This window comes from Diadema antillarum, unplaced genomic scaffold (genome assembly GCF_040938485.1).
Source record: "Diadema antillarum isolate AM-2024a unplaced genomic scaffold, OU_Dant_1.0 scf00000072, whole genome shotgun sequence".
In the NCBI taxonomy this organism is placed as follows: Eukaryota; Metazoa; Echinodermata; class Echinoidea; order Diadematoida; family Diadematidae; genus Diadema; species Diadema antillarum.
In genome coordinates this window covers 1,503,228-1,529,436 of record NW_027270961.1, presented here as the reverse complement: position 1 = coordinate 1,529,436, position 26,209 = coordinate 1,503,228, and the positions used below count along the sequence as shown (strand labels likewise).

The window sequence follows — 26,209 nt, the reverse complement described above, 5'->3', positions numbered from 1 at the left end:
GGCGTGCATGGCCCATTTTGCTTTAGGCGGAAATTTGTGGCGTTCATGATATCTCGCTCATGACTGTGATGTCGATAATACCAAGGCGCTATTTTTCGCATAAACAGTAAACGGGGCAACTGTATGTACAAGAGGACTTTTTTTCATTGTGATCAGAAGTGGCAATCTTCAATCAAAGACAATGTCTATCCATAAAAGTTGTTACTTGTGGTATATCGTGACTCTTGCAGTAGTGCTCCATCATCAGTTCTTACTAACATCGTCATTGAAAAACACGGTGGATAATATGCATGTAGCCGTCGCAGAAGACGTGCCTGATGTTCTCTCAAGAGAGATTTCACGGAGAGAGCCCAGAGCAGTAGCCTTGTTACTGGATGAAACTTCGAGTCCTGTTTATGACAGTACAGATGAAATCACTTTCACCCTTATTGCCAAAAGTGATGAGCTGACAACGTTAGCTTCTCCGTGCTCTGACTGCTCGACAGTGGACATGGTGAATGTTACAACAGATGGAAACACTTCGAAATTTAATGATTCAACCACTAGCGGTACGCCACCTGGAACTGGTAGAATATCACCTGTAACGGAAACGGTGTCACCTGTTTCTGAAATAACGTTGCAAGTCACTGACGCTGTGTCACTTAAAACTTCACCTGCTGAGACATCCGACCCCACTAACGCCTCGACATCAACAAATAGCACTCCCACTGTCACTACTGATTCGTCAAATACGTCCAAAACTTCCTTAAAGACGTCATCTTTAGATCCCTCAACCTTGGGTACAAGTACATCACCGATCATGGTATCAAAAGATCTGACAGAAAGAATATTTACCGAAACTGTAACCACCACTGAAAATTGGGACACAACAATCAACGCTACGGAGTTGATTACGCACGTCAGTACCGACTTCTTCAATGATTCAATCACTGAATTTTCAACAAAAACTGTTTCCGAAGTTGTTACGCAGGATGTTAGCGAAGTTGTCACGGAAAATGTGACTGAAACCAATACAGCAATCGTTACCGAATTCCTCACAGAATTTACTGAAATCATCACAGACAATATTACTGAGAGCACCACAGAATTCATGACAGTGAATTTTACCGAATATGTCACAGAGAATTTTACCGAATATGTCACAGAGAATTTTACCGAATATGTCACAGAGAATTTTACCACATTTTTCACTGAAAATGTCACCGCATTCGTCACAGGAAATATAACCCAATTAGCAACAGATTCCACCCCTACACTGGCGACTACAAGTGAGTATAACTCAACTGAAATCCCTACTAACGGTAGTGTTCCTTCTACGCAGTCACTAAACCCAAACACAACTGTCACCTCAGATGAACTTACATCAACTGCAATACCCACCTCCTCTTGGTCAACCAATGCAACAACGGACTCTTTACAGACAACAGAATCCTCAACCCAAAACCTAACCAACCAAACTACGCAACTCCCGTCGACAACAGAAGTGAAGTTTGATACCAGCACACCCACATCGAGCAATGTTACGTCCACGCACACTTGGAACCCCAGATCAACCATGCTGTCCACAACTCAAACAAGCAACCTTACTACATTTGTTGCTTCAACCTCTCCAACGACAGACATTGTTGCGACGACAAACTCGACAAACTCATCGACCTCTCTGACGACAGAACAAACCCAGAGACCTTCCACTAATCTATTGACAACAGCCTCAGCTACAACTGCTATACCAACATCGCGAGCACAATCTAGTGTAGCTACCTCTCTGACAACAGAACAAACCCAGAGACTTTCAACTGATCTATCGACAACTTCATCAGCTACAACTGCTGTAACAACATCGCAACCGCAACCTAGTACTCTTCCTACCACTTCACGTAGAACAACGGAAGCTGATCCAACCCCGCTTCTCACAACAGAGACAACACCCACCATCCCACAAACCGACAGAGTCACGACCAACATTCCTTCAACTCTTGAACCAACAACACGTTTTCGAACAACAACATTGGCAACAACAAGACTTGCTACAGAGCCTTGGTTAACTACGATGCCAGTGACTGAGCGGCCGGTGGATGACGAGTTGAAGGACCTCTTAGAAGTACGTATGGCAACTTATTCCAGGTTGAGTACCGTAATATCTGGTTAATAATCTTTTGTCAAATTTGCCGTTTTTAGCAGTGTACTCGAATGACTGTCTGGTCTGTAAATTGGGCCAGCCTAAGTAGCTCCATGGGCCAGCTAAGCCAGAAGAGAAACAATAATAATAATAATGATAATAATAATAATTGTTTTGGATATAAACTCCAAATTTATTGTCCAAGAATGGAAATTCATTTTGCCCAATTGATCGTGGGCCCGGCAGCCACTGAGCAGCGCCAGATCGACGTTGCTCTAACCTTTTCAACTGTTTAACGGCAAACAAGGTAGCAGCAACTCCCATCTTTTAACGTCTTTTGGTATGACGCGGCCGGGGTTTGAACCCAAGAGAATGTCTCCAGCAAAGCGAGGATTGATTTACTTTTTTTAACAAGGATCGTCTTAATAGACAGCCTTCTCTCTCTTCGTTTAACCCAGCTGATTTAATTTAGCTGATAGATGATGATACATGTATGTGAGTCGATTGCTGAATGATAATTATAGTAGTGATGATAAAATGACTGCGATGATGGTAATGAGAGTGATGCTAGTGATCATGATGATGGTAATGATAAAGATGACTATTTGTATTATTTTTGTCTCAACCTGACTAAGTCTTGTTCACTTCATTACTTTGGTACCGTACACATTAGGAATAGCACTCTAACTGGTTCTATTCGCCGAGAAGTATTTGAATGTGTAGTGTGTGTGTGTGTCCTCTCTCAGCAAGTCTTCCAACAGCACAGGATCTTTCGAAGACGTCAGCTATCATAAGATTATTGTCAGCATGACAACTTTCCAAACTCTCGCAAGCATACGCACTGAAAATGTTCAACCGCCATGTCCACATCTTAGGATGTGGTCAACTATTTCGTTGTATAGAAATAACCGAAAAACAACATTATTGTCAGTGGGTATATCATGCCAGGTGTGAAAATAGAAGATATTGATGAGGTACGAAAAGAGAGTACCGTGAGACACACCCCTCTTATCATTCTTTTCATTAAAGAGAAAAAGAAAGAAAGTTATGTATACCTTATTATCTGTAATTTACTTTAGCATCATGCAGTAATTGTTCATTTCGAGAAACATATCCTAGTCTTGTGACTGTAAAGTATCGGACGAATTTTTGGTAATTCCAGTTTTTTTAACAAGCACAGCAATTCTCAGCACTGAACAAAGGAAATAATGTTTGATTATGATTCTGATGTTTCGTAGCAAGTCATATTGGAGACCTTTTCCCTTATGCTATTCTATATTTTGAAGGGGGGCCTGTTATAAGAAGAAAACACTATGACGTCACTTCCTTCTGAATTGAGACATCTTGTCTACAGCCCGTGTAATATCTTGATCACTGAGCACTTATTACTGTATACTTCGATGCCACCATGCCCTCACCCATTTTGAATTTCATATCGGGTCCTCGTTGATGGCAAATTCATTTCTATTTTCATGAGATTTGAATCGTGATTTTCCATTAATATTATGTTTAAAGGTCCAGTTTACCTTTTGGAGAAGTGATTTCAAAAATGTTCAAAATATCACATTTGATGTATATGTGTATGTCTGTTTTATCACAGAAACATCGTACCATAAAAAATTTTCGCAATAAAGCTTACAATATAGGGAGATCAGTATTTTTCTCAATAAAGCATAACTGTAGGCGGTTTAGTATGAAAACATTTTATCATAACTATTGTTCACATTTCGTGTATTAAACAACACTTAACATCGATTATACGGATTCAAATTTCTGCAGTGGTTCTATCCCTAATCCACATTTTAGAACTATTTTAAAGCACTAATGCTGGGTTTTTGTTTCATCTGCAAATGGTAAATTAGGCCTTTAAAGGACAAGTCCACCTTCATATACATAAGGATTGAGAGAATGCAGCAATATTAGTAGAACACATCAGTGAAAGTTTGAGGAAAATTGGACAATCCGTTCAAAAGTTACGAATATTTTAAGTATCTGCGCAGTCACTGCTGGAAGAGAAGACTTCAACTATATAAGGAAAATAAAAAGAGAATTTCACAAAACTTTACTTTTTGAATAAAGTGCACATTTCTTTGACTTGCTACTGACGTATGTTAAGGGTAATATTATTCCCCCTACCTTCCGAAAGAGAGAAGTCGAATGTCCTTTTGTTCTGCGAGAAAAATGGAAATATGTTGAATTTTCTTTATTCTTTCTTTATATCGTTGTACTCATGTGACATCACAAACTATAGTAGTCTTTTCATCCAGCCGTGACTGAGCAGAAACTTCCAAAATTCATAACTTTGAACGGATTGTCCGATTTTCCTCAAACTCTCACCAATGTGTTCTACTGATATTGTTGCCTTCACTCAACCACATGTCTATGAAGGTGAACTTGTCCTTTAAGGTTCGGTTGCAGGCCTTTAAGGTTCGGTTGCATTCAATGCAGCGTGCAATTGGTGACATGGGGGAGAAATGCAAATACGTAATGCCGCCAGAATGCAATACATTTGTCAAACACAATGTAAATTATTAAACTCTCTCAAGAGTTTAATATTTAAAAATATAGTGGAGAAGCCTAATTACTTTGTGACGAGTGTAGTGCCTCCTCAAATGCGTTATTTCCCAATAATACTGAATAATCGAAAAAAAAACCACTCTTTGCGAAAGCACTGATATATAATTCGCTCTGCAACTTTCATGAGATAGTCAGTACGGATTTGTATTGTGGTCAATGTAGCCAAGTTAATGATTAATTTATCTAAAAGCGCTGCCTCAGCAACGCTTGGGAGAAGCATTTTCAGTTTTAATTCTTCGACGCATCATGTGTAGAAAGGAGAGTACAACGCTTCTAAAGATTGGTCCTACCCGATTGGTAAACTATCCATCACATGACATTTCGCTTTAAGACCCGGTAGAGAGGGGATACCATGCAATAAGCCCGTTCACAATTAGCTCATATACACATTAGTGAAAGGACTTTTTTTTAATTGGTTAACAGTTGGTTTTGGCCACGTCACACTTGGAGAGCGTATCGAGCCAATGACAAATGCCCACCGAATTTGAAATTTGAAAATACGTTCGCATCCCTTGCTAATACTTGAATAGCCTAACATGTTAGTGGCGTTCTTTCATTAGTTTTTATTTGTAAGTAATACACCAAATTTATTCTGGGCTACAACAAACAACGTTTTGCTATTCAATGTACATAATATGTTCATCGATATTATTCAGGGCTCCATGGAAGACCACTATCTATTGGTGAATGAGCTACCCTGACAAAAGATCAGAAAATAAATTAGATAAATAAATAAATTAGCCATTCATTTGGATTCGGAGAGATACGCTTGAGCCGATTATTTTTTAACATGTCCAAAAGAAAGGGGAAATGAAGCGAGAAGTCTTGCGGTATAGATGTGATATGACGGTATGAGCCAGCACGCGTTGTTTCAGAATTGCTTTGTATGTATACACTGAAAATATCTTTTAGTCAATTGACAAATTAAAGTTAGTCATACAGGTGGTCTTATTTGACAAACTAATAACTTGTCAAGTAATTTGTCATGCATGTGGCCTTACTTGACAAATTTGTGTGACAACTTTTAATTCGTAGTGTAATGGGTCTTATTTGACAAATTTTCATCTAGTCATGACAAATATTTATTTGTCGTGAAAAGTGGTCTTATTTGACAAATTTTAATTTGTCATTTGTCATGCAAGAAATTTAATTTGTAGTGCACCAAAATTAATTCGTAGAGCGCAAAAATTAATTGGTCATGCATAAAAATTCATTTGTCATGCAAAGAATGAATGTGTAATACAAGTTATTTGTCATGCAGTAGTTTGTCGAGTATGATTATGCGTTTGTCATGCATAAACAAATAGCTACTGTAATTTTACTTTATCTATACATTGTGAGAATACTGTTTGGCACAAAAATCAATTCATACAGGAAATCAGAAATAATATCAGCAACCACTTTATCATCAGGAGAGCAGATTTCCATCAAAACAGAGCAAAACTGTAAAGATTCAATTACTTGAATTTTAATGACATTGATGAATACAAATTGTGGAAAAAAAAACATCTCGTACAGATTATTTCTAGGAATGTTTAGGTATACATACTCTTAACAATCTTTCATTGCAACTGTAGAATTTATGTTCACAAATTATACCTAATTTCAACATTTTAACATTTTGGTTAACTGCTGAAGAAGGAACAGATTGCGTCACGGGGATATAAGGAATAACAACATCCTAATGTCCATTTATTAATTTGAACAGTTTATATTATTTCATACACATTCAATTACTTCAATTTTAACAACATTGTGGAATACAAATTGTGGAAAAACATATAGTACACATTATTTTTTGGAATGTCTATCGATTTCTATGTTTTTTATTGAAAATTGTGTAACCATACCAACACAATGTTGGACATTAAGAAAAAAAATGAAGTTAGCACAATACATAGCCATCACATGTGCCAAATTTCAAGCCAAATGTTAAAAGGAATTCACCATATAAGTGTATCAATTTCATTCAAAATACACTGTTACCATGGCAACATCTTCTCCACACTGACAAAAGATTTTTTGTGCAAATCTAGGTAATGTAGAGGTAACATGTGCCGAACTTGAAGAAAAATGCTATAAACAGAGAGAGTTACGATGAAATCGAAATGTTTGTCTGATTTTCATTCAAAATGCACTGTTACCATGGCAACATATTGTTAAACAATGATGAAATATAAAGTTTGCATATATCTGTACTATAATGGTTGCATGTGCCAAATTTAAATCAAATGCTCAAAGATTGAGGGAGTTTCCCAAATCCACAATATTTTTATATAATTTTCATTCAAACTTTGCTTTACCATGGCAACACAATGATCAACAATGATGAAAGGTTAAGTTTGCACATATATGTACCACAGTGGTCAGGTGTGCCGAATTTCAAGCTAAATGCGCAAAGACTGAGGGAGTTGGCCGACTGCACATGCTTATTGGTGAAAAAATGTTGTTACCATGGCAATGCACTGTTCAACAATAATGACAGATTAAGTTTGAACATTTATATTCTATTATAGTGGTCACATGTGCCAAATTTCAAGCCAAATGCTCAAAAACTGAGGGAGTTAACTGAATCCACAATATTTTTGCATGATTTCATTCAAAATATATCCACTGTGACCATGGCAACACACTGATCAACAATGACGAAAGACTATGTATGCTCATCTACATACTATAGTGGTCGCATGTGCCAAATTTCAAGCTAAATGCTCAAAGACCGAGGTAGTTACCTGAATCCACAATATTTTTGTATGCATTTTAGTGAAAAGATGCTGTTACCATGGCAACGCATTGTTCACCACTGACGAAAGATTAAGTTTGCGCATCTTTATGCTACACGTATAGTGGTTGCATGTGCCAAATTTCAAGCCAAATGCTCAAAGAGTGAGGGAGTTAACTGAATCCATATTTTTGTATGATTTTCTTTCAAAATATGTCATTACCATGGCAACACATTGGTCACCAATGAAAGATTACGTTTACAAATCTACGTACCACAGTGGTCATGTGTGCCAAATTTCTAGCTTAATGCTCGAAGACTAAAGGAAGTTAGCTGAATCCACAATATTTTATGTTTTTAGGTAAACAAAACCCTGTTACCATGGCAACCCATTGCTCACCACTGACGAAAGATTAAGTTTGTACATCTATATACTATGGTGGCAATGTGTGCCAAATTTCAAGTCAAATGCTCTAAGACTGAGGGAATTAACTGAATATTTTCATATGATTTTCATTCAAACTATGCTGTTACCATGGCAACACATTGATCAACAATGACAAAAGAGTAAATATGCACATCTACGTACCATAGTGGTCACATGTGCCAATTTCAAAGCAAAATGCTTTAAAACTGAAGGAGTTAGGCTAATCCACACATTTTTGTATTTGATTGTTTAAGAAAAAAACTGCTGTTGCCATGGCAACAGATTTATCAACACACACATCAAAGGTGTTTTGCACAAATATTCATTACGTTGATCGCATATCCCAAATTCAAACTGAATTGCTGCAAAACTAAGAGAGTAGTGCAATCCACAACATTTTGTAAGATTTTAACGAAAATCTTCCGTTGCCATGGCAATGCATTACGAAATACTCATGAAAAAGTTGTCTTGCGCATCTGCCTGTGATACCAGTCACACATGCCAAATTTGAAGTTAATTGCTAAAAAAATGAGAAAGTAGCTCAAGTCACAAGTTTTTATGAAAATATGCCATTGCCATGGCAACGCATTACGCGATACTAACGAAAAAGGTGTCTTGTACATTACCTTTGATAGCGGTCACACATGCTAAATTTGGGGTCAATTGCTCAAAAAATGAGAGAGGAGTTTGATCCACAAGATTTTGCAATGGACCAACCGACCGTCTGGCCATCCAACCTCAGAGTGATTCCTATATACCCCCCCCCCCCCCACCCAATACACACTATGTGTGGGTGGGGGTACAAAAACTCGAGTATCTTCTTCCATGGAATTTTTTATTTTGATTGGCTGTTGGGTATAGTTGTCATGCTAGTTACCAAGTTACCATAATTGTAACTTTTATGCAACGGGCCCCTGAACATTCCTAGAGTAATGTAAATGAAATACATAGAAACAAGCCAAGGACAACACGGTTGCTGTGAGGATGTCACCAACTGCACAGACAGTACAGTTTTCAACTTTGACCGTAAACTCGGTGGAGTCCAGTGGGGATTCTTCATCCGTCAACATCGAGACAGGATCTACCGTGTCGTCATTCTTTAAGTAAAAGAGACAAAGATGAAGCCAATTTAGTATCCAGTTTTATTTTTATTATTATTTTACAAATACAGCACTTTATAATTAGTAAATTAGTAAATTATTTCATTTACAACAGACAATGATATTCTAAATATCATTTTATCTTTGGGGTGTATCCCCCCAAATTGTAGAATTTCAGGCATTTCATGAGTATGCAGATAATAGAGCTCACATGACCACGCTCACCGAGTCATGTAACAGTATAAGCCTGCATTCATATGCATTTAAATGAAGCCAATGTCATGGCTCAGTGAATGCATGAACCAAAAACTGTGGCTTCATGGTTCCCACTGCAATGATTTTCAAGATGACCTATAGTTTCCAGAAATAAGTGAAGGTAGTATAGTAGCAAAACTACTTAGCCAAAATCAACAATCATGGTCAATCTACTCATCATTAGCAAAAAACCAATTAAATGAATACAAGTACATAAAAACAAAGGTTTTCTGACATACGAAATTACCATAAATTTACCATCCCTATTTTTATGGGGGCCATCAGATCATGCAGCTGTCTGGTGTTTGCAAGACATTAGTTAGTTTATTGTGCCTTCTTGGACATGAATAACAGTGGCAAGTTTCAGATCACAGTACACAATTCACAGACTCATATATCTTGCTTACTTGAATGTTACATAGAATAGGACTGAACCATTGCATGTATTGAGCAGAGTCATTAATAAATATCAAGAGAACCTCAAAAATATGTTCAGTTCTTTTTCACAAGATGGTGGGAAATTTTCCACCCTGCCCACAAATTAACTTGTGTAATAATAGAAAGTCTACTATAAATTGAAGACTCCTTTTCTTTTACCTTTTGTCTGACGAAGCTGCCACTCTCCTTCAGCAACACCGGGATGACAGTAATAGCAGCCTTTGACTCTGCATCTATTATAATTAAGGGGGGGGGGGAAAGAAAATAGGACTACATTTGATAAGTGAATTGACTGTGATCAATTTCAGACTCTTGTCTGACCATTGCAAACACAAATCAATATCATTAGTGATTAAACCAACATAACAAATGAGGGTTATAAGAACTGAAGGAGAACAACATTCCAAAAAATCTTAAACACAAATCAGAAAATTATCTTTGGGCATTAAGAAATTATTGGGAACATCAGTTGGGGGCTGGACCCCCTCCCACACCTCTATCTTACAAAGGTTAAAGGTTGCATTGCTAGAAACATGTGCAGCCTAGGAATTGAGATTTTATGGGTTACATCAGGAAACTGAAATCATAAATTTAGAAAAATAAATAAAATGTATACTGCCTATGCCTGTGAATATATGCGTTCTATGAAAAAAAAAAAAACTTTATCATAAATTTTAAAGAATGAACAAATAAATAAAAAAAAATCACCCAAGAACTTGCCTTTCCTTCAATCTCCATCATCCAGTTTGATGATATCTTCAATGACTTCATCAGTCCAATTTGCAGGCGAAGTAGGTTTACCCCTCCGACTGTTGTAGCAATGCAGCTTTGCAGGATTGTTGCGGCTTGCGTCTTAAGTCCTGCATCTCACAGACTGATGATACCCTCCTCTCTACCATGTATCCGACGAAATTCAGCAAGGAGCAAAAAGATAAATCAAAATACATTTATTAGGATATTAAAGTCTAATGATTTTTAACATTTTTCACATGGAATGTAGCTTTGCCACTGAAATGTATCAATCTCTCTCTCTCTCTCTCTCTCTCTCTCTCTTTTTCTCTGGTCTCTCAACTCAGCTGCACTTTACAACCTCATAGTAACAGGGAATGCTGCACAGTAATAGGGCCCAATTTCGCACACACATTAAAAAAAAAAAAAAAAAATATTAGGGCCTATTTAGGGAAGGACTAACCCCAGAGCCCTCCCATGACAGTGGGAGGGCCCTGAAGCATTTGCATTGTATGTTAAGTAGCAGTATGGTAAGGGTACCACCTATTGGCAGGGTACCTTGACATCGGCACCCTGCGTATCATGGCTGTTTGCGTATAAAGGTACGTCGGGGAATAAGTGCCATAAGCTATGAAAACAATAAAAACGAAGAAATGAAAATCTAACTCACAAACTAACAAATCCGTTTCAATATTAGACATCCGCTCAGTAATGACGCATTGCTGTGAAATTCACGTGTATTACCTATGGAGGGAGGGGGTGCCGATCATTACGTCCCCTTTTGAGCTGCGCGAAGAAAATGGAACGCATGCACTAAAATTGTGTTATTTTAAAATGGAGACTCAGAATCAACGAAACAGTCACGACATTCAAAACTGCAGGGGAGATGGCATGTTTGAGATGAGAATTAGGTGAATTTGTTTTATACTTTTGGAATAAACAGGATACAAATCCTTAGGGTGACAATCGGATAGGTGGTACCTTCAATCATACACCTTCCTACTACTAGTACTAGTCCACTAACCATACTATAGTATATTAAGTACGGTACAGGCACCGATATTAAAAGTGCCCAATTTAAAAAAAAAAAAAAAAGCTGACAATTGTGACCCAAATAGAAAACATCAATAACATTGCGAAGCCCGCCACTTTTATTCAGTAATCGAAGCTACTTTAGTACATATTCAAATTAACTTTTTTAAAACCGCGAAGAATACAGACTGTGACATTGTGTTAATATCCACACCTCGCACTACGTGCGAGGGCGCGGGCTGTCGCAGTTTAGGGAAGGACTAGACCTAGCCCGACCAGACGCTCTTTGTAATACAACTACGCTATGTGAATCTACGTACAGTGTACATGTACACAACCTATATACTGTACGTTTGCTCCGTAGCAGCAACTGGGCTATGTATAGTTAGGGAAGGACTTGACTAGATTACTGACACCGCGATTTCAAGTTAAAATGTTTACTTTTGAAAAAAAAAATGCTTGAATTTTATAGAGAAAGTCAATTTGGAACATTCAACTATCGAATTTCTAGATAACTGATGTGCTTGAAAAAAAAAAGCACGGTAACGTTAATACTAATATAGCCCCCACCATTGTTAGCATGCGTGATTTTGCGCTTGTTACTTATCAAGCGACACTACTGTACTAGACTCTACAGACTGTACAGTACAGCGATCATAATGACATTATTAAAGTAACAGTACAGTACATGGTTTTTGCACATCAACCTACAAAGTAACACTAAATTCATTCAAGTATCAAAAACGCCAAATAGATCTCGTCTACTTACAAGTCACTAATATTTGGAGGTCCTCATCTGGACGTCAGACGTTTAGAAAAGCGATCTAAGTTAGATATCGAAGACGAAGCTGAAGCGAATGATCGACGAATACTGTATGTACTCGAATGCGTCGGCCGCCAGCGCGGGTCGTAGCTGTAATAGCTAGTACGTATGTGTGTACGTGTGAGCTGCATGCATATGCATGCAGCACGCACGTGCACAAAATCCATTCTAGCAGCTGCGCGCACTCGATCGGTACCCATGGCTATGTTATGATTTTACACAGGTTTATGTAATTTTGGCGCGTATGATGCATGACAAATCATTTTAAGATTTAGAAACCCGTTTGATTTTAATTCGTCATGAAACTGGGCGATCAGTGTTACCTGATTCGTAATGTATGAACTGAAGTTCGTAGTGTTTAAGAAGACTTGTACAGTACCACTTCGGGTGACAATGCGAATTTGTACTGAATCATTGTTAAACAAATGTAAGATTCGTCATGACATTGTCGTTTGTCACTCGGGAATTTTCATTCGTCATTACATGATATTAATTCGTAATTACATTTCAAAGAATCGTACTGCGAGTAAAAACATTTGTAGTGAGTGATGAAAAGTTGTCATACCACTCATGACAAATTACTTGACAAACTTTTGAGGATGACCTACGAATTAATTCTTTCAGTGTACGTTCAAATTGATAGTCACAAGGCAGGTATCCCAGGCAAGGAAAGCTTTGAACAAATTATTGGGAAAAGCAAAAATATTACAACTATCCCTTGATACACAGTGAGAATTATTTGATCGGATGTTGCCAATACTGACATAATAATGAGTGGTGAAGGAAAGGGCTATGACGATATTGTTCATATTGATTTTTTTTACAAAGTTTTGAGAACTATTTTGAGGGTAAATGATTTTACTCCAGATGCCATGGCTTATGGAGTATGGAGAAACTGGGCACTCCACTTCCCAAAGTCATATTAGATGTAGAATGATTGGCTTTTGGCTCAGAATTGTGAAATGTGAGGAGGACACGTACACTGTATTTGAAGAGCTTGCTTCCAAAAGGCGCTGAATCCATCATTTTCCAATGGATTTAGCGCCTTTTGGTTGCAAGCTCTTCATTTATAGCTTACTCTTTTGAGATCCAATTGTACAATTCACGGCAAAATGGATAAGTTACATTGCACAGATATACGACAGAAAGCAGGTTACGGAAAGATTTTTATCACAAGGGAAGGTAGTCGGGACTAAAAAACCTTGAAGTTGCGTTTGAAGGATATATCAGAACAAGATTGGGATGCAGCAGCATGGTCAAATCGTCTTTGTTCCAATAATAATGATTAAAAAAGAAGACTTAGCTTTGAGACGCATATTTCCTCATTTTAAGTGACACCGATGCAACTACGTTGTGTAGGTTTACTTGCTGATTTCATAGATTAGGCCCTCCCCGTCAGGAACAACCGACTTTCGCGAGATTCAGTGAATGATGTTTACATACATTATGCTCGCTGAAGGAAGTTGGAGATAGTTCCATTATTTATTTGTGTTCTTTCTTCAGTAAAGAAAGACAGATGTACATACCAAAAGAATATTTTACTAAACCTTGTACTTACCAAACACATTATTGCCAAATGGGTTGATTATTTTTTAGTGTACGGTGTAGATAAAAAGTGGTAGATAAAAGGTGCCATAGAAAATGTTAAATTCATTAGAATAGTAATGGTGCACTTCTCGAAATCATTTATTGATGAAAGGTCTTTTGATAAAGGTAGCACAGTTACCAGAGTGAATGTAACTACTATAGAACTGGCAGGGTGGTTAAACAACCAGTGCGTTTTGCAATGTAACTGTGCTAAACACAACAATAGTATTAGTTTATATTGTTTCAGAAAAAAAAATTATGAATTCACAGTCCAAACAGTTACATTCCTTATTGTAAATATGTTCCTTTTTTGACGCAATATTCATTATTGTAGATATAATCATTTTCATAAATTTAAAGTACATACAATTGTTCATTTTTTTATTATGTAGGACCTATGCAGTGTCCTTATGTTAGGTCATAATGACGTCAATGAGTTTTCTAAGTTATATCCGTTTGACTATTTTCCCTTCCGTATAATTTCCTCGTCACGTTTCGCCAGGAGCCGATTACGGAGGACAATGTTGAGGAGGTGGCGGAGGAGTTAGCTGAACTCACGGAGGATGCCGAGGACATGACGGCCGACGGCGTGGACACTACAGCCGAGATTCTGGAGAATATTACAGCTCTTAATTCATCTGAACCACAGGTGAGAGGGGGTTATCATGTCATGTGATGACACAGATAGCCTGGAGAAAATTAAGTGGATGAAGGTGTAAAAATAAGAATAGAGCAAGGAAGAAAATCATTTCATGCATTTTCTTGTTATTTTCAACCAAATCGGTTGTTTAATGCGGGTGCTCTAATGGTACAACATCTCTTTAATGGAACAAACTAATTCAACTTGATCTCTACAGAACGCCGCTGGCATATTGACACTAGATAAAACTCACATTTGTCTGCTTATCATGATGCAGACTGAATCATATTCATATGTAAACTCATTACTAGCAGCATTGAGTAGGTTTTAGTGGAGTATGATGTGAATCAGATAGAGTCAGAAAAGAAACGTTTTTCTTTCCCCCTGTCGCACCAGTCTCTCAAAAGCAATGTCTTCTACACAATGTCATTATCGTCACTCCCTGAACACTACCTTGAAAAAAATCAACTCGAGCTCTTTACTCGGTCTGGAAGCCAATAGTTTAGAGACATCGTGCCCTGGACGAAAGCGGAACGTGAAGCGTGTTATTAGACTGTTATCCATTACGCCGAGAGATTTAATCAGCGATACTTAGGTCCTGTTAATCAATGTTGAGACCAATTATCTTGTCACACGGTGAAATATGTCGATGGCAATCATTAATGTTTTATTGCTTTATATTTTGCAATTGAACAGCGAGGCGATTAAAGTGTGCCATAATCATCCATTTTTTTCATTAATCTTTATTTCATTTCCTCCTTTCAATACTCACCGTATGGAATTCAAAATGATACCAAAAAAATTACCAGATTTCATGAAAGGTGATTACATAGATCTGAGCAAAATTGTCACGCGTTTCTGTGTAACCTATCCTTGTTGGAGAGAGATATAACTATTGCAAAATTCTTCATATTACGGACTTCGACTGCTATTATTTTGCCAGAAAATTCAAGGTGAGCTCTAACCGTTATAATCACCTTAGCATTCAATGTTCTTTTGATTCTTTGAAGTCATCACGAGTGATGGAAACTATCAAGCTGCGGCTGAGACTCTCAGATCCACCACGTGAGTGGTTCGTTATTCCGAAGGTTCTTTAGTCCGATGGTTCGTTATTTCAAAGGTTCGTTACGCCGAAGATTCGTTATTCCGAAGGTTCGTTAATCCGAAAATGAAATAAGGTTCATTAATCCGAAAATGAAATAAGGTTCATTATTCCGAAGGCTCGTTAATCCGAAAATGAAACAAAGCTCGTTGTTCCAAAGGTTCGTTACGGACCTTTATCACTTCGGATCAATGAACCTTCGGAATAACGAACCCTATTTCATTTTCGGATTAACGAACCCTATTTTATTTTCGGATAAACGAGCCTTCGGAATAGCGAACCCTATTTCATTTTCGGATTAACGAACCTTCGGAATAACGAACCTTCGGAATAACGCCACAAATGTTCGGATTAACGAACCCTTTTTCATTTTCGGATTAAAGAACCTTCGGAATAACGAACGGTCGGAATAACGAACAGCACCCGTCATATACACTATATTCAAACAAGTTTCTGATTGTTATGTATCATACAGACTTATATCCAAGCAGACTTGATACCCTCGATATTTCCTCGATGTCTCCTTGATACAGGTGACTACGGCTGTGGTTGAGACTGTTAGCAACCTGATGGCAGTGAGCGAGGAAGAGCTCCAATCAGCAGCCGAAGACGGGGCTACCAATAGGGCGGTGCAGGCCCTCGAAAGCCAACTCATGTTCGTCAATGTATCCGCTACAAATGGCACCTACAAAGACGTACAGGAAAACGTCGGAGTGCAGGTAATCCACTGCTAGGTCATTCAACTTTGGTTTGGTTCCGATTCAACAATTTTACTTGTGAAAGCTATATTCATACCATTTTGTTAGTTTGACGCGAGTTTAGGTTAACGTACCGGCGATTAACCGGGCTTCAATTAACTTTAAACTTAAAGTTTACCATAGATTAGTCCAAGGGCTAGAGCGATGTCACATAGCTTCAATACTTCCTTGGGGGTTGTTTCTTTCCCTGATTGTTGCCTCTACATTATTCTCCCATATCTGATTTACTCCTCCTTAGGTTACAGAGTATTCACCAGGTGATTTAGACGCTGGACTTACTTTCCTCTATGCAACTAATGATCCGGACGGACCCCTAAAGCCGGATGAGATAGTGGTGATCCCTGCAAATGATGAAAATGTGACGATGAGTGAAGTAACAACCCAAGCGCGTTTAACCCTTCCATCGTCACTTGGTAGCAGGATCGATGGCAATATTACCCGGGTTTCATTTGTGGTATACCGCACGACATCAATGTTCCTGTCCTCGTGGTATTTTGACTACAATGAGAAAAATCCCGACTTCACAAGGAATCCAAACACGAGAATCATTTCGGCCACTGTCAATGGAGTACCTATAGCAAATCTCTCGGACCCAGTGGAGGGGACATTTTTACCCCTCGTCAACTCAGACGGAGAGGTGAGCTTATAGTGGAGATTAAAGAGTGTCAATCTTTGACGCTTTATCTTCATTCTAGCCGAATCCTTCGTGAATTCCAATATAACTTTCTGAAATTTTTCAGAGGGCCCTGCCATTACTACATTATTTAGTGGTTCTCACCTCTACATCAAGGGGTTCGTGGGAGCATTGTGCCCAAGGGAGGGATATCGCCGTTTTATAAAGTCCAGAGCCTAATCCACTGTACCTCAACTCTCCCAAAGGAATGGAGTGTGCATAGCGGTTAGTGTAGACCAACTAAATAAGGTTTTCTGTCATAATCTGTAGCAATACGAAAGGATAAGAATAACTGGTCAGGTATTGTCATGTTCCAGCACTTTTTTTACTAGAGTTGTAAGAGAGCGTTACACGTAGTGTGTATCTTTTAAAAAGAATGAAGGACAATAACTATGATGTTTGTCAACCGTTGTAAGAATACATTTCTCATATCGCAGAAAGAAAACCGCCATCACCATAATGATCACGTAGGTTTTGTTGTAATCGCCTGTATGTTCGTGTGCTAATGTTAAATGCAGAATGTCACGAACGTCACAAACCCTTTATGCGTCTCCTGGGACTTCGAGGCCGATGACGGTCGAGGGAACTGGACACAAAAAGGATGCTACCTGGTCGAGTCAGACGACGTCGACGAGCTCATGTGTCATTGCAATCACCTCACTAACTTCGCCATCCTCATGGTAACGTAAAACAATAAATCTATCATTTCTGTACAAGTCAAAGATCTTTGCGCTTTGCTTTTGAGGGTAGATCACAAGTTCGTAGAAGTAGCTGTACGCAATTAACTTCTAGCTGCGACTTACAACCGTCTCGCTGTATTAGTACTGATAATAAGCCCACTGCTAATGTGTTCATTTCATATTCATGAAACAGAAGACTCAAAGCAAAAGCGTGTTCGTCATGGCGAGAAGAGTCCATCTCCGTATGATGGCACCTGTCCGTGCAATTACTGAAGGCTTTTTATGACATTACGGACAGGAAGCCTATATCACAGACGACATCACTTTCGTTCATTCTATACCCAGTGTAGTCTAAATGCGATGTTGAACATTACATCCCATCTCGTAACAACTCATTAAGATATGTCAAGTAGTGATTCTGAATTTCTTAGACTCTATCTTTATGTTTAAGGTTCAAAGTTCAGTCATAAATTATCATGTACACTTCCGGATTCCTTTCAGTGGTGCCCTTAATATGACGTCATGTTTAACCCACTGCGTTGTGTGGTTGTAGTAATCTATGGTTGCAAACTACGCCCAGGGCAAAGTGTCTTCTGCATATCACGCTATCAGTTTGATAAGCCATATATCATAAATTTGAAGTGTTTCCTCTTTGTCTGTTGTAAATCAGGCGGCATGATAAGCCATGGACATTTTTTATGAGGCTGAATTGTCTCTCGCTGATACCCTACGCATAGTCAACATGAAACTAAGCTTTATATACAAACAAGTTTTGGATAAAGTATACTAAAAATATTGTCACAAAGTATTCGTCCCGTGTCCACTATGTGGCTCTTACTAAGGTTAAATAGGATGAATCATGGCCTGAGGTAACATATGAGATTTACGCCGAAGAGAACTATAAATTACGTGTTTATTTAAAATGGCATGGTTAATATCTATTCTACTCTGTGAAGGCTATTACACTTTGGTTTTGCAAAGATGTCTTCCTTTAGTCAAATTGTACTACGGTGATATCACGAAACGCTACTCCGACTTTCTTCCTCAGGACATCCACGGAGGAACTACTTTGACCAGCTATCAAGATTTCGTGTTGGAGGTCATGAGTTATGTTGGATGTTGTCTGTCTATTGTCTGTCTCATCGTCACCCTGGCAACGTTCCTCACCACGAGGTGAGGTTACCATCCGTTCTCAGAAAAAAACATTCCTCTCAAAATTAAAAGTTTGCATCGGTCTGTCCATTTGAAAGAAAACGAATGCATCACACTCTTCAAGTGTCAAGAGTATAATGTCAAAACCGAATTTTTGATCTTCCTGATATTGACTGCATGCATATTGCCAAGTTATGCATGTATACCTATTGCCGAAGGTAGCTTCTTTGAGACGAGCAAAGGTCTCGCGAATGTGTGCAAAGGACCAAATTCGAAGAGCGATAAAAAGTATTCTCTGTTAGTTTAGGAAAAACCCAAACTGGTGGAGCAACACACTCAGTTTAACACAAACACATCAACGTTGTCGCCATGTCACTTTCCGTTGATACTATGTCATTATCTATCGGTACCATGTGACTATCAACTGATTCCAAGTCATTTTCAACTGAAGCCACACACTGTCCACTGATATACCATCTCACAGTCCACTGAGACAGCACAACGCCCACTGATACCACACTGTTCATTTATACCACACACAGTCCACTATATACCACATACAGTCCACTATATACCATGTCACTGTCCACTAATATATCATCTCCCTGTCCACTGATAGTTAGCACATTGTTTGCTGATACTCTGTCACTTTCCCCTTACTGAGTATACCATACATTGTTCCCTGAAATCAAACCTTACATCTGTCCTGAACCAGTGATTAGAACTCGTCACTGGAGACTTTTATTTCACCTCGCTAGAGTCCTCAAAGTTACCACTGATAGTATAGGCTTTCCCGGTCAATTTCATACTTTTGTCACTCAAATTCATTAATGTGCATTCAAATTCACGCAGCGCACGCCCGCGAAAATATTGGGGCATTCAAATTCAGAATCCGAGCGACCAATTTCATTTATGAGCGTTCTATTTCGTTTTCGTGAAATCAAATTCACGATTGGGCATTCAATTTCAAAATGCGAGCACCGACTTTCCTACTCGTGCATTCAAATTCATACGATAGTCACGTGGTAGTCTCAATGAGCTTGTTTGGAGCGTTCAAATTCATTTTTAGGCGATCAAGTTCCTACTTCGTGCAATCAATTTAACGAGGAAAATGTATGAGACTTTTAAGAAAGGAAAAAGGGCCAACACAACCAATGAATGCTTGCATATAGTGTAATTAGGATTGTTTACATGTTCTACATTGTTCTCTGTTCATGTATTCTTTGTTTTTCATCTCAATAAATTTCAAATTGCAATGTCCAATCAGCACTGCATCCAAACAACAAAACGACTAGTAATCATATTTCTTGATGATACTGCATGCTGACAACGCCCCAACACCAACCATATAATGACAATTCATCAATTTAAGACAAACTGACACACAATGATCTCACATAGTCCCGCAAAATTCAATCAATAACACAGCAATACACAACAGACAACACGTAAAAATGCTCATGTATCAGTTTCAATATAGTCGAAATTGTTTTCTTTTTCTCGAAAGTGTCACTCAACCTTCCGTATTATGCTCGTCTGTAGGCCTATACAGTGCCTAATTTTTGTTTGTTTTTTAATTTTCTATCAAAGAAGATGGCTGGATAACCCATATTCAGCTGCAAAAGCTGGTCTTCCATATGGGGTCCATTTAGATGTTTTGCTCTTTGCGATGAATAAATAAAGTGGGATCTTTTACGTGCATGAGTTGTGACTCTTTTACACGTGGGACCTCCATTTTATGTCCAATCCCAGGGAAATGTGCCTGTATATTCCTATTTGCTAAGCGCGAGTTCAAAATTATCAATTAACAGATGAACCTCTACTGCAAAATAAATAATCATCATAAATCCCAATATATTCAAAGCCAAGTGAGAAACACATGCATACTCGGCCCCAAAGTAACTAAATTCAGGACTTCTTTTAAATTGAATGCAGTTATTTGGAACATGGTTGCCTATTCACGAATTTGAATGACCGACGAGATTCCGTCGCCAGCTTGACATGAATTTGAATGCTCATTGATGAAATGCGTGCTCCTCTCTTAAATTTGAATGCTCCAACAGTGAATTTGAATGCTCCTATAGTGAATTTGAATGCTCCGAGAGTGAATTCGAATGACCGGATTTTGAATTTGATTGCTGATTCAGTGCTGCGAACGTGGAATGCGTGAAATCGAATGCTCGGAATAGGAACTTGAATGACAAAAGTATGAAATTGACCGGGAAAACCTATAGATCCGTCAACTGTTTACTTTGATGTACTTAATATTGTAGGTATTTATGAGTATTTTATCAATGAACGACTACAAACAGCTACACGGAATGCAACGCTTATTTGACAAAATAATTCTTCGTAGTTTATATTCCAACGACTAGTAGAGACAGCATAGACACTTTGTTTGAACGGCTGAACGTGATATTGAACACTAATTTCTCCATGTCCACAGACTTCGATGCCAGACGGATTTTATAGGAGACTTCTGAGTAGACAAAACAGCTTTACATGACATTAAACAACTATCTGATATCATGATCTGTCCTTGTTATAATCATTTCAAATGACACGTCATTGAGTCACTCAATCTTCATTTTCTCCCTCTTCTCATTCCTCGCCTTCCTCTTCTCTCCTGTCAATTATTACAACCTTCTTTTTGATCAGTCGCCATATTGTTCTTTCACTCCCAACAATTCCTCTTTGACAATATCCAGCCCTGTCCAATTTCGGCCACCCTCACTTTCGTTCCCGGTTACCCTGAAACTGTTTAAAGGGGATGGCTAGCAACTGATCAGTGGGAATCAGTGGAAATGCAGGGGGATGATTGTTCCAATCCGTGTGGGATTCATTTGAGAGTACATTATATATCTATTGTGTGAAAATTGTTTGCTTCAGAATGGTCTCATATTCAAGTAATGTGCAGTTTAATGTTTCCAGGTTAGCATGCCTGTACAGTGACGGGGTGATCGTTAACGGCCCGTTAACGATAATAAACTGCACATTACTTGAATATGAGACCGTTCTGGGCCAAATAATTTTCACACAACAATAGATGTATAATGTACTCTTAAATGAATCCCACAAGAATTGGAACAATCATCCCCCAGCATTCCCATCGATTCCCACTGATCGGTTACTAGCCATCCCCTTTATAACACGACTCACGTATCGACGAAGAAAAGAAGAAACATGAGTTATTCTTACATTATATTTTATTGATGTGATTAAAAATATGTGAGTCATTTTTTTTCTTTACATTTTTCTCCTTTATAGAAGTCTACGCAAATTACGACCTAATAAAATCCTGATGTCTTTGAGTGCTTCCCTGCTGTGTCTCTACACTGTCTTCATCGTACTGCTCTCCGTCAATCGAGTTTCCATGGTGATATGTGGCGTCATCGTAGGACTGCTTCACTTTTCCCTCTTGATGGCGCTGTGCTGGATGGCCGTAGAGAGTCTTAACATCTACCTCATGGTCATCAAAGTGTTTGTTCAGATGGGACTAGAACATTTCATGCTCAAAGCAGCAATATTTGCCATTGGTGAGCAATAAGATACATTATGCAATATTATACTCTGACCATTTTTATCGCTGTAGATCTTGATTTTTCAAATTCATTTTGTCAAACTCCTCTGTCTTCCTATGGTAACGTAACATTTGACATTAATCAATAGTGACATATTTATATCAATGTTTGATCTACGTACAGGGACCCCTGCCTTGATAGTAGGAATAGCCGCGGGAGTAGCAAGGACCGAATACATGAGCTACAATGTGGACACCCAACAGTGAGATGCACATTATACATTTATGTAGGCAGTAAAAATCATTTTGCTGTTTAACAGCTACCCGTTATAACGAGTTCGCTTAAAATGTAGCGAACCCCATGCCGTCTCTCTACATGAATGATCCGAAGCGGGAAGAGGAAACTAATGTGCTAGGCTCAGTTGTCCCGCCGTTATCCCTCTTTTATCCTCCATTAACAGTGACAAACGCCGAGTACCGTTCTTTGCATGTTTTCTCATAAACCATGCGATAAGACACACGGATACCGTCCGATGTTCTTTAGTCTTTGAACATAATCATTTGATTTTTTTTTCCGAGATACGCGTATGCGGCCTACTTGATATTAGCTCAAACCAGTCCGTAATGTGAAAAAAAAAATACTCATTCAAAAATGTTTCATCCAGTGAAACAAATTGGTGACAGAACATGGAGAAATATATTTTTGGAATGCATGTGCAGCTTATCATAATCCTTTCCATATTAGTTTCGACTTCCAGTTGTTTTACTGGTTGGGAAACATTGATGTGTACACTGCGTAAAAGATTACAGCCGAAATAATTAATGAAATCATCTTGATGTTCATTATCATTTCACACTGTATTTTACAAATGAATAATTTCATTCTTTTAGAATGGTCCGTTATAATGAGGAAGAGATAGGCGTAGAAAGGATCACGAATTCAACCATGTCGTGCACCTTTCAAGAAGGCATGAAAATGCGAAGAGATTTTGGGAAGAAAATACAAAACGCATTTTCAACCTCTGCTGGCGCAAACATCATGGAATACAGCCCAAATAATTACTGTAATCATTGCGATCCCGCTGGGCGCACACAGTGTAAAATACGTTGAATAATACATGTTACTCTGTGTGCTCCCATGTTCAGAAAATAAAGAAACAAACGTTTTTAATACAATGTGATTTTGTTTATTAAACATTTTACTGTGTTTCACAAGATATTTTCATTCTTTCAGAATGGTCCTATACACGAGGAAGAGATAGGTGTAGAAACACATGTACAACACACGCGAAGAGATTTTTCGGAAGTTAGAGAACGCGTTTTCAACCCCTTCTTTTTTTTTATTCTTTTGGTATCAACTCACGAATGATTCCTTTTTATTCTTTCTCTATAATAATGAACTATTTACTTGTGTAATGTAATAACGCAAATACTGCTCATAAGTTTGATTGCTTTTAAGTATGTGACTCCATAATGTTTTTCTTTGTTTTTAAAGCGTACGGTTATAACGAGGTACCGGGTAATATTGGCCGTCCCACGGACCTCGTTATAACGGGGTTTCACTGTAGTACATCGCACTCATCTCATCATGCCAGAGACTCCAACTCTCCCGCTCTCGACGGGAGATCTCCCGCCGAAAGCCCAGTTTTGGAAAAATCTCCTATTCTCCCGCTTGAGCTTTAATTTCTCCCGCTTGAAATGATTTTTAACTCAGTGTCATTGTGTGCAGAAAAATAAGCCTTAGATAGCACGAGATAACATCTAGAACCCTGCAGTTGGACCCCGGCAGCAGGGAACTTCGCGCTTTTCGCACATGAAGATGGAGTCTTCTGTTTGCTAGGGGTTTCAGGCGGGAGAATCTCCAGATCAGAAGGTGCTTGGGGTTGGAGTCTCTTTGATACCCTACTATTCACGGGAACCGAAGTAGATCTTACGCAAAACAAATGTGGATATCAGGATATTGTAAGGAACGTATTATTTCTATATGTTATTATGATACTTTAAAACACAGTTTCCCCGAAGAATATGCTCTTTCACGACTTGATTAATCCAAAAAATTTTCTTGAGACGACATAGTTTTATGGTTTACCACGTTTCAATACAGGGGCGGATCCAGGGAGGACCGCAACCGGCGCACGCCCCCTTTATTTTTTGTTGAAACAAAAGAAATAAAAAGAAAAAAATGGGGGAGGGGTGCGTGCGCCCCCCTTTAATTTTGTAAACGCGCCCCCTCTTTACGGAATTCCTGGATCTGCCCCTGCAATACACAAATAACACAGTTTTACTGCAAATTATTTGAGTGTCGTTATCACTCACAGACGATGCACAACGAGATATCCTAGTGCACATCTCGGTTGCCAGCTTGTGAAATCAATTTCCCTTGTCTCTCAACAGGTGTGGCTTTCTAAACAAATGGCCACTTGTGGGCGCTGTTCTGGTTCCCATAGCAACCATCATCATATACGATACTATCGTCTTCACGATGGTGATGCGGCGCCTCTCGCAGCGAGTGGATGGCAAGCGGATGACCAGACCTAAATACAAGGAGAACCTACAGCGTGTGCAGCATGCCGTGGGTTTTATCATTGTCATGGGAACGACTTGGATCTTTGGATTCCTCACGTCCATCGAGGCAGCAACCGTGGCTTTTCAGGTTATCTTCATCATCTTTAACTCCCTCCAGGGCGTCTTCATATTTCTCTTCTACTGCTTGAGGAGACCAGCTATCCGCGCCAAGTGGCGTAAAGCACTCTGCTGCTGCCTCCCACCTCCGAAGGATTCAACCAGCACAGCTTCCACGGGAGATAGTCAGTCGCGATCTCGCTCCCGGTCTCACCCCTTGGCCGACTCTCATGTCGACTTTGAAACATCTCCTGAGGAAAAGGCAGTCAAGTGGTATCAAAAGTTTGGTAGGGTGAAAGGATTCTACGACTTGACGTCAAAGAATAGAAATAGTCGAATGATGAATATGGAGCTATCATCTGAATCAGCTTCTACAGTGGTTATCTCGAAGAGTAAATCTTATGGGGCCACCCATGTGTTTGGTGATGATACCAATGATGACAGTTTTCATCCAAGTGATGCTCAGCGGAATTTCTCTGAAATGGATTGTGAAGAGAGTAATTTTGGAACTCTCTACCTAGATTCTTAAATGCATAGAGTAACACATTCAATGACAGTTTACACATTCAGAGTACAAAATATAGGCATTCTGATTCAACTCGCTCTCAGCCCGTTTCACATCCCCGTGAACTGAGGACAGAACACTCCCTCTACGACCAATTAACAGTCAGTGCTTCGTTCCAGTGTATTATGATTTTAAAGTTTTACTCCGTAGATAATACATTGTAATTCAAAGGTAAATTGATTTTTAATGTTAAAACTTGCATATAAGCACATTGATAGCAGACAACACACTTGAAAACTGCAACAGAAATAAGAAATAATGACAAAGTACAATACCTCCATAATGTCATCTGCAGGTGTGCTTGCTCATCCACACACGGTCAAATGGCGCTGCATGTAGTGATACCTTTAATACAATTACAGCAGTAATGATAATGATGACTGTAGTAGTAGTAGTAGTAGTAGTAATACTGACAATAATTATGGTAATTGTGTATATACAATAAGCAGCCGCGCTGCAACAAAACAGGATATTCAACTTTAACTTACATTCAGTTGTCTTCATAATTATTCATTTGATACTATGTACTGTATATAATATAAAAATATCTTTTGCATGGTTCTAAAACATTCTTCATAGTGTGTTTTTCAAAAACAGATTGTACAGTTACAACTTATAACACGTATGCATCAAGCAAACCTAACTTCACAGTAGTCCACCCTATTAATGTCTGTAGGAGTTAAAAAAA

The 26,209-nt window shown here is 38.6% G+C and overlaps 1 protein-coding gene across 1 annotated transcript; it reads left to right on the top strand.

Annotated features, from left to right (window-relative positions):
- LOC139717188 (uncharacterized) lies at positions 1-25,917 on the top strand. The gene is made up of 9 exons (XM_071628687.1): positions 1-2,101; positions 14,312-14,458; positions 16,085-16,270; positions 16,548-16,946; positions 17,501-17,662; positions 18,711-18,835; positions 22,082-22,350; positions 22,519-22,597; positions 24,729-25,917. Exons 1-9 carry the CDS (start codon positions 182-184, stop codon positions 25,483-25,485), a joined length of 4,044 nt encoding a protein of 1,347 aa, XP_071484788.1. The 5' UTR covers positions 1-181; the 3' UTR covers positions 25,486-25,917.
- Positions 25,918-26,209: the final 292 nt, after the last annotated feature.

What these genes read in the sequence shown, in the direction of transcription:
- LOC139717188 (XM_071628687.1), top strand. Translation starts at nt 182, where the DNA reads ATGTCTATCCATAAAAGTTGTTACTTGTGGTATATCGTGACTCTTGCA. An exon ending in GCAACGTTCCTCACCACGAG is followed by an intron (nt 18,836 to 22,081) that starts GTGAGGTTACCA and finishes TCTCCTTTATAG; the next exon opens with AAGTCTACGCAAATTACGAC. An exon ending in AGCAGCAATATTTGCCATTG is followed by an intron (nt 22,351 to 22,518) that starts GTGAGCAATAAG and finishes ATCTACGTACAG; the next exon opens with GGACCCCTGCCTTGATAGTA.